General features: G+C 37.7%; 2 protein-coding genes across 4 annotated transcripts; one reads left to right on the top strand and one right to left on the bottom strand.

The window, feature by feature from the left end:
• Window positions 1-98: 98 nt before the first annotated feature.
• Window positions 99-6,002, bottom strand: LOC116719117 (uncharacterized). 2 transcript variants are annotated; one of them, XM_032561508.1, is made up of 7 exons: window positions 5,872-6,002; window positions 5,656-5,774; window positions 4,901-4,994; window positions 3,885-4,230; window positions 3,429-3,554; window positions 3,178-3,317; window positions 99-1,171 (listed from the first exon to the last, which is right to left on the bottom strand). In XM_032561508.1, exons 1-7 carry the CDS (start codon window positions 5,881-5,883, stop codon window positions 953-955), a joined length of 1,056 nt encoding a protein of 351 aa, XP_032417399.1. In that variant the 5' UTR covers window positions 5,884-6,002; the 3' UTR covers window positions 99-952. The 2 variants fall into 2 exon arrangements, with proteins under 2 accessions (XP_032417399.1, XP_032417400.1); XM_032561509.1 differs by having other exon boundaries at window positions 3,184-3,317.
• Window positions 6,003-8,259: 2,257 nt separating this feature from the next.
• On the top strand, window positions 8,260-12,179 carry LOC116718890 (uncharacterized). 2 transcript variants are annotated; one of them, XM_032561158.1, is made up of 6 exons: window positions 8,260-8,385; window positions 8,686-8,881; window positions 10,537-10,721; window positions 10,795-11,010; window positions 11,236-11,623; window positions 12,063-12,179. In XM_032561158.1, exons 2-6 carry the CDS (start codon window positions 8,692-8,694, stop codon window positions 12,074-12,076), a joined length of 993 nt encoding a protein of 330 aa, XP_032417049.1. In that variant the 5' UTR covers window positions 8,260-8,385; window positions 8,686-8,691; the 3' UTR covers window positions 12,077-12,179. The 2 variants fall into 2 exon arrangements, with proteins under 2 accessions (XP_032417049.1, XP_032417048.1); XM_032561157.1 differs by lacking the exon at window positions 12,063-12,179 and adding an exon at window positions 11,837-12,056 and having other exon boundaries at window positions 8,261-8,385.
• The last annotated feature ends 610 nt before the right edge of the window (window positions 12,180-12,789 follow it).

Genomic DNA, 12,789 nt, shown 5'->3' with positions numbered 1-12,789 from the left:
TCACACGGTTAAGCTAAGCTTCACCTCATTCGTTTGATTTCAACACGTCTTCTTTTCATGTAACTTTGTAATCTAAAGAGTGTAACATTCTGCTTTCATTCTTGATCTAAATTACTGGTTGATGCAGAATATGCACAATTTGTTTGAGCATGTCATTTCAGTTTGTTTGTTTTTTTTTTTTGAAGTGCAAGGAGTCATTTAAATCATTTAAATAAATTTGATAGCTATAATAGTAAAACAAGGTTTTATCCAATATTTTTGCTGCTACACTAAATTAAAATGGGGGAAAGTGCAACAAATGCTCCAATAAACTGCAGTATGCCAAAAATTATTCTTCAATTTTTGGAACACAATACAATTTACCAATGCAACAATGGTTGTCAACTCTGCTCTGATTGGTCAGACTCAATAAATCCTTCTTTGACAAAGTGTGCATATTTTTTGTGTAAATTAACATACTTCCATGAAAAGGCCGTTCTGAAAAATATTAATATTTATAAGCTCAGTTTTTATGTCTCAGCTGGGAAAGATGTTAGAGTTGCAGTCGTGACATATAATAAAAAAACAGGTCATATAGAAACATTACATTGGATTTCATAAGGACTTTTAAGATAGCATGAAATTATTTCAAATAAAACATCACACAAGGATGGGCTAACATGTGATCAAAGGGGAAAACCACTCATTTATCATAAAAAATGTTGTTTGAAAGTCACTTTTTTCAGAATAATTTGAAATATTAATCATATAAAACAACAAAAAATGTTAAGCTTAGCGATAGTAAAACAACTGTATGACACGTGTCCACCAAGTCAGAGTTTCACACAGAGACCTTAGTATTTGTCACATAACTAGATGGGCTAAACAAAAAGAGCTTCTATCAGAACTCAACTTTATATTTACAATGTGGCGGCCAAAAAGTGAGTACAAGCATGTAGAAAACAACCCCGTCTCACTTCTGAATGATAAAGAGGAATGACGAATCTCCCCTTTCTCCATCTGTCTCAGCCATTTCCACCAAATCAGTGTTGGCTACATGGATGAACCAGCCGTTGTGGAGCGCAGATTCAAATTTCCGCTGTTTTGTGCGGTCAGCCATCATGTAGAAGACAAAGGAGAAGGTGCAGTCGTCATTCTTGGAGATCTGCCTCAGTCTCTGCTTTTCACACGTCTACGGGCACAAAACAAAAAACTGCTATCAGTTTATTGAATTCAAGTTAGAAATAGAATTATTTGGCTTTGATGACATATTGCATTTATTGGCTTAACATCAAATTGCTGTAACTGTTGTAGAAGCACAGCTACGGCGGAACCAAAAAGCCCTCAACAGATCTGCTTGAGAATAAATAATGAAGCATATTTATCTATCTACACATATTTAGATATATAAATATTTATACATCTTATAGTTTTTTTTTACTCAACCTAGAGAAGATGGAATACATCCTTCTACTGAATGTTTGAATGTGTTTCTTTTTGTTGGTTTTTTTTTGCCACAAACATTTGCATAGGACATTAGTTCAAGGATTTCTCAAATTACAACAAAAATCAGTTGAGAAATTTAGTAGTTTTTTTGTATGCAATGTCAAAACAGCACATCACAACCAAGAAATCGGACAGCCAGTACATCTGCTGAATTGCGTCACAGCAAGAATGTCAATAGTGTGGATCTCAGGTGAGGTTTTTCCCCATTTACTTCAGTTTCCACACAGAGTTCAGAAGCATGCATGCTAGGCTAGGTTATGGTTATTCCAAACTGACCTTATGAGTGAGTCTAATTAAACTGTGGCGTACTGGTGCATGCATACAAACATAGGGAAAAATAGGGATATTGAGAAATGTCAAACTGTTTCCTTCTCTATTAATAGCCTAACAGTGACAGGAAAGATTATTTTGAGCCTGCAAAACAGTAATCTCCATTCACAGAGGAACAGGTCTCAGAAATCACTTTGTGGGATGAGATTCGTTCCTCTTGCTAGTTGCACAGAAAGTTATGAGTTGGTAAACAATTTATTCATGTCAGCATAACTTGGTACAAACCCAGTTCTGACTTCACAGTGCATGGATAGTAGTTTTTCCAATTAAGACACAATTCAAATACTTTGTGACTGCTATGGGTTCAAAGCAAGATAAAAGTAGAGAAAATAGACCAAAAGCTGGCTAATGAAAGGCAGATTTTTTTTTGTCATTGTGGATTGAATAAATAATACAAACACCACTTCCTTCCCCTCCCTGAAACTGGGAGGTCCATTACTAGAAGGCAAACTTGTTGGCAACCTAGGAACACAGAAAAAAAAAGAAGTATGTCCTTCTACATAAAACAATAACACCATAAAGGAGGGATTCATCCCAAATCCAGAACTCACCTCTGACACGTTTTTAGTTATTGCTCACCTACCTTACTCAATACTCACTACAATATTCACTTCTACATTCCACCCCACGCAGTTTGTTTACATAAACGTGAATGGGCAAATTTAAATTATCAATTGAAATTATGATACGTTGAAAATAGGCTCACATCTGTAAGATTGTTTTAAATTAATAAGCGACAATATTGTAACCCCTAGAAATAAAAATAACATGAAGTTCAGCTCAAAAACACTTCATTTAAAACACACTAATTTGAATACTCAGTGAAACTTTTATTTTATCCATCCATTCATATGGCATCATCACTCCTCTCCAGCAGATGCCTCGCTTTGCAAACTAGAAGTATGTGTTGCAGAAAAAGTTCAGTAACATGACAGTCTATGGCTTTCTTCTGCTAAGAGATAAAACAAGATTATTGGAAACTAGCAAGTCTCTTATTTCAGAGAAGCAAAGACTACAATATAGCATGGTAAGGACTTACTCAGTGTAAGGTGTGTGGTTGTAATGTTTAAAACAAATGCATGGTTACCTGTGGATGTAATGCACCTATACTCTTGTGCACATCATATTTGATTTTCTTGCTGTTTGGATGCATATTCATTGCTCTTACTTTTTACCCCAGCTCCATCCAGGGCTAAAGAGTGGAGACATGTTTCTTTTCCTAAATCATATTCGGTAATTTGAAGTTGAAAACTTTAATGCTCCAGTAGTGCGTCTCGCTTGCTAAATCCCAATGAAAAGGAAAAAAAACCAAAAACAAAACATCTTCAAGCCAAAAAAATGCATTGTTCCGTATAGTTTTACCTCTACCTGTAGGAGCACCCTATCTCCTTCCTTGCAGCACCTGAGAAAGCAATTGGAACCAGTGAGATTTAGGACCACTGCAATTCCTCTGAACGTCTTATCCATGGCATTCGACTTGTAATAGTAGATAGTGATCTTTTCTGAGGACGAAAGAAAAGCAAAGATGCATCACAAAAAGTAACATCAACTTCGGTTGCCAGTATTGGTGGGTAGCAGGTTTGTTGGAAGATGTATTGCTCTGAATGACAAACCTGGATTTGGTGAAGAGTAGACGGTCTTTTCCGAGCAGATAGTTCTGAGGTAGCGATGAGTGGGCACATGTTTTATCAAGACATCTGCCAGCTTTTCCTGCCTGAAACTTACATCTCCTCTGGGAACTGAAAGTGACCGAGGAAACAGAGAACATTGACCTGTCTTTGGTTTATTTGTTTTTTGTTTTTTTTTGTTTTGTTTTGTTTTCTTTGGTCTGTTAGAAAGTACCAAAATGATCCCATGTAATATGAAGGTAACAATATTTACATAAAATAACACCAAAGAAAAGCTGCTTCAAGATCATATGTGGACTAAACTTCTCTGCTGACACCTATCCTTTAATCATTCAGTACACATCATAAATTTTTTACTTTAAAATTAAATATTTTAAACAGGACTAAATATATTGAATTTGGACACAAAGACAAAGCGAGAAGTAAAACCTTTGAACTCACCAAATGTCACTGCGCTGGATTCTGCCACCACCACGATGTCACTGACGGTGCATCCTGTCCCCTCACATCCTTCACAACCCCTGGTTCCCACCACAGCGATGCTGGTGTTCGTCATGTGAATTACAAGGAGCTCTCTGCTCTCCCCATTCTCCTTGCTCATATCTTGGCACACATTCCCCTCTAATTCTGTTGTCTCGTTTTCCTCTCCTTCGTTGGCACCTTCCTCCCTCGTCAACTCCCAGGAAAAACTCAGGACAGTGGACTCCTTGTCGTAGGGCTGCAAGGTGTCCTCATCTAGGGGCAGCTGCTCCTCCTTTTCAGACTGTTTTTCTCTCTTCTGCACTGACTGAGGAAACAAAAATGTCTTTCAGTGCAAATGCCCACAGACGTTCATCGCATTTAAAATGGCTCTTCATATCTTTGTGACACCACTCAGTCAGAGAAAGAATTTTGTTTTTTGTGCTATTTCTTAGCCCATTTTGAATAAATCAGTACAAAGTAAGGCACAATGTCAATGTCATGTCATGGCAGGAAATGAGACATGGTTTGCAAAGGTTTTGACAAATAAAAATCTAAAACCATGGCATGCAGTTTCATTCAGCTTTGCCACATATTCTCCTTTGGCCTGGACGTTGACTGGACTACAGTATTCTATGATCTAAGCCAGAGGGGCTTAAGTTTGGTCCTTGAGAGCTTCCATCTATAAAATAAACTAAATTTGCTCTTGAGGACACTTTGGCAGCCCTGATCTAAACTGTACAGTTACAACTTTGGCTGCATCTTCAAGTGTATTATAGGGATAGGAAGGGGGACAAAAGTTTAGCCATGTATTTCCTCCCATTTTTCAGCTACCTGCTACTTTTTGTTGGTATGTCGAATAAAACCCAACAAAATAGATGGAATCTTCTGGCTCTAAGGTTACAAAATCCTAAAACATTTAAGGTTTACAAAGTACAGTTTTTTTTTTTGTTTGTTTTTTGTTTTGGAAAGTACTGTATGGGAGCCAATTGACATACCAGCAATGGATTTCCTTCTGCGATCATTTTGGCCAGCTCCTCAGGTTCTAAGTCCCGAAGATCAACCCCATTTATCTCCGTCAGCTTATCTCCTCTTTTGGAGAAAGTAGGGAAATGAAAAGGAAAAGTTCAAGAAATTATATTATATTAGCAAAATATTTAGAAAGATTTGATAAGAAATCCCGATTTAAAAGAAACAATCTTTCAGACAACACTATTAATGCAGTTTAACAGAAAAATGAGCTGCAGATAAACTTTTAAATTTCCATCAGTTCTTTAAAGGGAATTAAAATATTCATGAATCAAAATGCTTTCCTTAAACCACATCAAGGAAAGGATTATTAGAAATTCTTCTCATCATTATAAACTGACTCAATTTAATCAGAAATCATAATTTTAAGGAGACTCAAAATAATAGATGGGACTAATGAATTAAATACATCCATGTGCTTTATTAAATGTACCCTGAAAAGACTCATTTTTAAATGGATTTTATTTTTAATTTTCCTTAAATGTGAAACATGATAAAATACAAAATAATAATAATAATAATAATGTCACAACTGAAGCCTATTCCTGGCTCTTTCATTGAATATTGTTATGATATTAAGCCTCATGCGGTCATAAATCTCATGCAGAGCCATAAATGAATCCCACTTTCACTATGACCGAGAGCAAATCGTTGTCTCAAGCCAACGATTGTTTGATGTTTTCACATGAATCAAGCTGTTTGGAGAAAAGATTATAAATCATACCTTATGAACATTTTCCTATCAGTTTTGGTTTGGTACTTCACCACTTCTCCGACTTCGTAGTGGTGCTTCCCCTCATGGAGTTGGTGTCGAATCAACACACTCCCCTTAATAGTGGAATCCTGTAATACATGAGCAAAAACAATCTTCAAATCTTTCAACTCAGTCACCAGTGTGAACAAATACAGCATAAAGGTGTTCTGTATTAAGTTAACCTACATCCAGGTCCATGTTGGAGGCTGAGTCTCTGGCTGATGTTGTGGAAGATTGAAGGAAGCCGGTGGCGACAGCCGACTGTCAAAGCTTTGGTGTCTATTGAACTGCTGAGGACAAGGGGAAGCAGATATGGGGAGCCCCAGCAGTTGGAAAAGAGGAACTGATCTGTAAAGAGGAAGTAAAGTTCGGCAAACGCTCACTGAAGAGGGGGTGTCGTGTGGAATTGGTTAAGAGAACAGAACTTATTAAATGAAGAACAGGGGTTGAATTGTAATAATAAAAAAACTATTTCATTAACCGCCGCCAGCAGAAGAGGTTCCTAAAGAAGTGATCTTATCACGCTCTTCAACACTGTACTGGAATGTGCTTATAACAAATAAAACAGAGAACAGAGAGGTTATTTTGCAAGCTCTCGAAATAACGTAACCGTAAGTCACCTTTATAGAAACCAAAACAGAAAAGAAGAAATGAGAACATATCTTGTATCATCACAGATTGCATGGGAAATATTAAGGACATATTACTGTACTTCCTCTTTAGACTTTAGTCACTAAAGGTGATCTTAATAATTATTTCTATGCTTTATTCTATGGTCATTGCTCAAGCCAATCAAAAGTAGTCGGGAGTAGTTAGCAAGGTACAACTTATAAAACCAGTGTGATAAAAGTATCACTACATAGATGCCATCTATAGCTATTCAATACTGCGGTGAAATGCTATTGATAAAGTTATTGTTACACAAGATGCATGACTAAAATCAGTATGCAGAGAAGCATTGTGCCTCAAGGTGAATCAACTAAAGCAACTGATTGTAGTGATTTGGGTTTTCTGTGTGTTTATTTAGGTTTCTGTGTTCTGTAGTCTCTGTGTTGTCCTGTCTGCCCCTTGGTTGTTCCCAGCTGTGTCTCGTTCCTTGATTACCCTCTGTGTATTTAATCCCACCTGTGTTCCTTGTTGCTCGTTGGAATAAGTTGTCTTGTCATTCTGCCTGGTTTATGTCTGTTGCTGCCATCCATTTGTATTTCCAGTTGCTACCAGTCGATGAGCCTTAGCCTTCTGCTCTCTCTGTGCTGCCTGGTTTATTGGACTTTGTACTTCTGGAATTAACATTAAAATCATCATTTCATTCCTTTAACCTGGGTCCGCTGCTTCTACCTCACCTCATCCAACTGCAAATCACGACACTGATTGATACATTCATTATATTTATGTACCGAAACTCATGCTCATTAAATAAAGTACTTTTTTTTTCATTAGTCTGTCAAAAAGATAATGTCTGTTCATCACAAACCACAAACCGAAATGAGAGGAATTCATTTTAAAATGCATTTATTAATAAAATCACAATTTTCACCCTTTTAATATTGAACTAAGTTGTTTTATGGCATTTAGTCACTAAAGAAATCATTAATAGAACCATGATCACTCTAATATAGACCAGTGATCAATTAAATAAAAACCCAAGACATCAGCAAACAAACATCGCATCTGAATATTTGAAGCAGGTTTGAGTTGGAATGGAGAACAAATACTGAGATTATTTATAGCAGATCAAAACTATGTCTCTCTTATTGTAAGGCAATCAGTGCATAACTTGGATTCTCTAAACACCTGTCTTAACTTTAGTAAAAGAACATTTTAGGTGTCTATGTTTGGAACAATTAGTCGGTATTAAGAGTGTAGTTTATGACTACAATAAGTATTCCCTGACTGTCCAACAGAAAACTGGATTCACAGAACGTCATCAACTCTGATTGTGTGTAAGTCAATAGCAAAATAGTAATAGTAAAACAACAGCAGAACTTAAGTTTATAGTAATATATCTCAGTTTAGTTCAAATCAGCTTGGCATGATTTCTTTCTATTTTTAATCAATGGACTTTTATGTGCAATGTGCTGGGACCACACTGATCCACATGCAATCACGTTCTGCCTGTTTTTGCACCACATCCATCTTCTCATACACACTATTTTCCTCAATTAAAAGCATCATATATGGGATTTTCCTTACCAGTTCTTGTACTTCCTTCTGATTGGGAAATGCATCTATGCATCGTTGCAGCACCAAATCAACCGTGTCATGAAAACAGGGGTTGCAAGTCTTTCAACCATGAAAGGAGATGAAGAACTTGAGGAAATTTGCATCATGTAAACTTTAAGGCCTTGGATGCATGATGCTTTTTAATGGGGTTTTTTTTCTTCTTCTAAATAAAATATTTTAACATTCATGTTTGCATGTGAAGGTGATGAATTAGACGGCAGATATTTCTTATAATGTTTTTTGATGTGTTGATACTGGAGAACTTGCATGTGTTACTAAATTTATTCAAGCACACATTTACAGAAGTTAATTTGGGATTTCCCCGCTGAGCCAGGGAAGTGCAAATGGGAGAAGATTGAATTACATGAGAGACACATGTTGCAAAACGTCAAGCCTACCACCGTCCGCTGCATAATGCCTGTCTTGAAGAAGCTCAAAAGTTTCCTCCAAGCAGGTGAATAGTGACAAGTCTGCCAGGTACTGCACTGAGATTCTGCATGGCGATGTTATTTTGTTGCATAATGGATTTTTTTTCTGTCTTTTTCTGAAATATGATCAGGGGGATTAAGTGGACAGATTACTGAAAATAAATATGTGTTAATTTTAAACCACTTTGCTCGCTAATCGAAATAAACCAGTAACTCAGTGGGCTTCAGTTTGGGGAGATTTTATGACTCAGTTGATGAACTAGCTCTAAATGTTCAACTATTTTCCCTCATCTGGGTTCCAGCAACATAAGGAGTCATGTCCTGTTGTCTGTTCCTGTCTTGGTTTCAGATAGACATGCTCGATGTGTTAATAATAGGAGGCGGCCCCCATGCCTTGACCTTGGCGAGCTTGCTCAACAGCCTTGACCCCGTTCAAGACTCTGACCGTGAAGATGACTCTCGTATCTCCAACCCCCATCTCTCGAACCTTGAGACATTCAAACACAAACGCTGTAATGAAAGAAGAAAGAGGAGGACAACAGCAGGTACAACATGTTTGCTTTAATTTATTAAAGAAGAATCAGGAATATACATTTTTAGAACTTTAATAGGGTCGTAAACCTTGTCACAAGTTTTGATTTTGTTTAACAATCAACATTTATTCTCCAGTAAATAATGCAAAGGAAGGAGACAGATGCCACAATATGATGAACTCTTTCTTAAGACAGCAATGCCAAACATCCCCCACACAACGGCTGAATTTAACATTTTAATTAATAAATTGCCTCTTTTTAATGAGTTATGTAGAAATGCTCACCTGCTGCCTGAAAAGTTTTTAATGACTTAGTTTCGTAAGAAACTGAAAGAATCATTAATTAGACAAATTAGTGAAGAGAAAGAGAGAGACAAGTTAACCAAGTGAAAGAAATTGAGTGGGAAACTAAAAGACTAAAATAACTGAGGGAAACTAATGTGAGGAATGGCTGCACACACAATACCACAGACACCAGGAAATTTCAGAATCGCTCAGAACACAACCCAGCATTGTATAATTCAAACTACAGACCAAAAGGTAAAATTAACATTCAGAAACAAGAATGAAAAACAAATCAGGAAATAGAAGGACACAAAGAATGTACAGAGGAACCAGATTACAAAATTAAAACAGGAACTGGTCAAAGATAAGAGGTAAACGAAAACTAAAGCCAACAGGACCTTAACCAAGACAAAACTCTAAAAGTTCAACATGCAAATGTGCAAAGCCACCACAAAGTCCTTTGCACTACGACATGAGTATTTTCTATGATTCACTGGATCACCTTAGTCTCTGGGCAAAAGCTACACTTTCAAAAATAAAGAAGGTTTGTGTTCTTTATTTTTGAGGATCAGTGGCACCACATCATAGACCTGTGCAATAACTGATAAAAGAAAAAAATAATTTGTATTAGTACATACTCTCTTCTCTCTAGTTCCAGAAATTACCAGATGGTTCATGCTTCAGGTTCCCTTTTGTGAAAATCAACAGATTCGGTCAGTATTTTATTTCTAGCGCAATATCTCTGCTGAACACACAGCATAATAACAGGTTCTGGGTCGCCAGCGTGGCCGTAGCTCAAGGCATTTACTGATGTTGCTATGTTTTGAGACCATGTTGCTCAGAAACTAAGAAGAAACTTGGCTGGTTATCTTTGTTGTATTTTCTAATTTAATTTACATAAACCTGGTGAATTATATTATGGTTTTTTAATATTTAACCAGGGGCTATTATTTACCTTGTTGCTAATTTTCTTTTGTTACAGCACATGGGCAATGCATGGACGGCAATGCTTGTCCCTGACAAATAAAATATTTTGATGAAATAATTTTTTATGATTAAATAAAGTTGTTTTCTCATATATTTACTTGCTGTCCCCCTTATTTTGATTTTTTATTTTTTTTTTATCGTAGCACAGAGTAAAATTCATTTGCTATGATAGGGAAAAAAAACTCTGAAAAAAATTTTATTCAAGCTGGTATTTCCAAATAAATGACTATGTTTACATGATGTGGATGCTTCAAATAACTGGATGAATTTAATTTGAATATGAGTATATCATGATTTGTGATATATGCTGTATTTTTTTTTTTTTTTTTTGAAGAACAAGTTGTACAAAAATGAAACAAACATTGGTTCAAATGCATACATCATTCATCTTTGCAGGACAGATGACTGAGGAGCAGGAAGAAAAGCCAACAATATCAGAAAGCAATGTTTGCACCCCACTCAGTGTCCTGGTGGTGGACACCTATGGAAAGTGGGCCAGTCTGTGGGAGAGCCAGTTCACAGCTCTGCACATCCCTCACCTGCGCTCTCACACACTGGTGCACACAGACCCTTTAAATAAGGTATTAACTATAACTTCCCCTGAAGTGGAAATGAGGAATACAAATACAGCCTGTATGTTTTTTCATATGACAGAATGCGCTCCAGGAGTTCGTTCTCAAGTATGATCGTTCAGCAGAGCTTCACAGCCTTCCGGACCACGTTCAAATTCTGGATGAAAACGCGTTCTTCAATGACATGCGGCTTGGCAAGAAGGAGAGGAGACGTCTGAATGTCACGTCAACGCTGAAGAAGAGTTTGTCCTTCAGCCTGCCGGGAACCAAACTGAGCGTGGATTTTTTTAAAGAACAGGTCGGAAAGATATTTTCCAAAAAAAGATGTTTCTTAAAGTTACTTCTGTCTCTCTGAAGTAGCTTCACTTCATAAAATGTTGCAATACTATTTGTTTTGAGGTACAACACTGCAAGGCATTATTTTATAAAATGGTTATTTTATCCTATGAATTTCAGTGAGACTTTCTGAGTGTTGAAGGATTTCAAGACACACAGATAGTTTTTGTTTTTTGTTAACATGCAGGTGAAGAGATACAAATTGGACGAAATTCTGCTGAAGGGAACAGTCGAACACATCATCCCAGTGACTGGGGACACAAAGGGAATGGGTGAAGAACAGGAAACCCAAAGAGAGAGTGAACAGGTGAAAGTTCACCCAAGAAAGAAGGTTGAACATTTTTGCGTTGAACTTCAAGACGGCAGCATCTTGAGAGCCCGGCAGGTTGTTTTGGCAACAGGTCCAACCCGTGTTCAAATGTCCAACATTCCCGAATGGGTAAAAAGCATTGAGGAAAGTTACCCAGAGGGGCGACTGCAACACACAGTTCATCTCATGCACAAGCCGCCAAACTCTAAGCAAAGACTCCAAGAAATGGATTGTCCAGGACAGGAGGAGACTTCATCCGGCCAAGGTAAGATAGATTTCTCCTTTCAATAGAGCGAACTCCAAGGAGGTTATAACTTTTTCTCTCTAAATCTTTCTTTTTAAAAACATTATTTTAAGCCCAGTGTTAAGCCTTGCTTTTACATGAAACCTTTAGATTTATTCTGAAGGTTGACACTGAAACTGATCTATGGAGTTCCTTCACAAGAATTGTATGACTATGTGTGTCCATTACATGTAGTATGTGAGGCAGGACAGAGAGTAATGGTAGTTGGTGGAGGTCTGACCAGCGCGCATGTCGTATTGATTGCCCTACAGCAAGGGGCCGACCACGTCACATGGGTCATGAGAAAACACCTGCAGGTCTAGTGGCCGCGTGAAACAGCATGTGGATCAACCAATAAAAGCAACACAGTGATGGCACATTTGATCTTCAAACATAGCCGTGTTCAACCTTTCTTCCGTAGCTGAAACAGTTTGATGTTGGCGACGTGGAGAGCCTGGTGGGCCGTTACTCCCACGTGGAGCACGGCATCAAGATGGATGGCCAGTCCTACCTGAGGCAGTTCTACAACGAACGCAGCCTTCACAAACGTCTGGCTATGATCCGGCAGGCGAGAAAAGGGGGCGCCATCACCCCAGAGGCATACATCCACCTGCAGCCATTTATACAGAGCGGACAGGTGGAGCTGAAGACATTCTGCCAGGTAGTGCAACCTGTAAATACAGATCTGTGACAACTTTGAATAAAACTGACTGTAAAATCAGAAAATGTGCAGAAGCTTTTTCTGCTCATACTCACTGAACAAATTTGATTAACTTTCACTTCGGTTTTTGCACAACAAATAGATGATAAGGAATACAGTACTTTCCTGTCATACATGCTCTATTTCTTTGATTCTTTGCTCTTTAAGTCATTCTAAAGCAAATGCTGCAGGGCTCACTGATTTCCTGCAGAGTGCTATTGGATTGGCTCTGAAAAATGTTTATGTGGCTGATAAATGAATGCCTGGATGAACATTACATTATAACAAGATGAGCAATTAGCTGACTTTGCCAGTTGAAGTCAATAGGTTTATTCATGAATTAAGGTTAACTTGAACTGGGCAACTGTACAGGTGAACGAGGCCAGCTGGTGCTACAGGTCACAATCCTGGAATCTGTCTCTCAGCACCAGAGACCACTGGACAGGGG

This window comes from Xiphophorus hellerii, chromosome 4 (assembly GCF_003331165.1).
Source record: "Xiphophorus hellerii strain 12219 chromosome 4, Xiphophorus_hellerii-4.1, whole genome shotgun sequence".
Lineage (NCBI taxonomy): Eukaryota > Metazoa > Chordata > Actinopteri > Cyprinodontiformes > Poeciliidae > Xiphophorus > Xiphophorus hellerii.
This window is presented reverse-complemented; position numbering and strand designations above follow the sequence as displayed.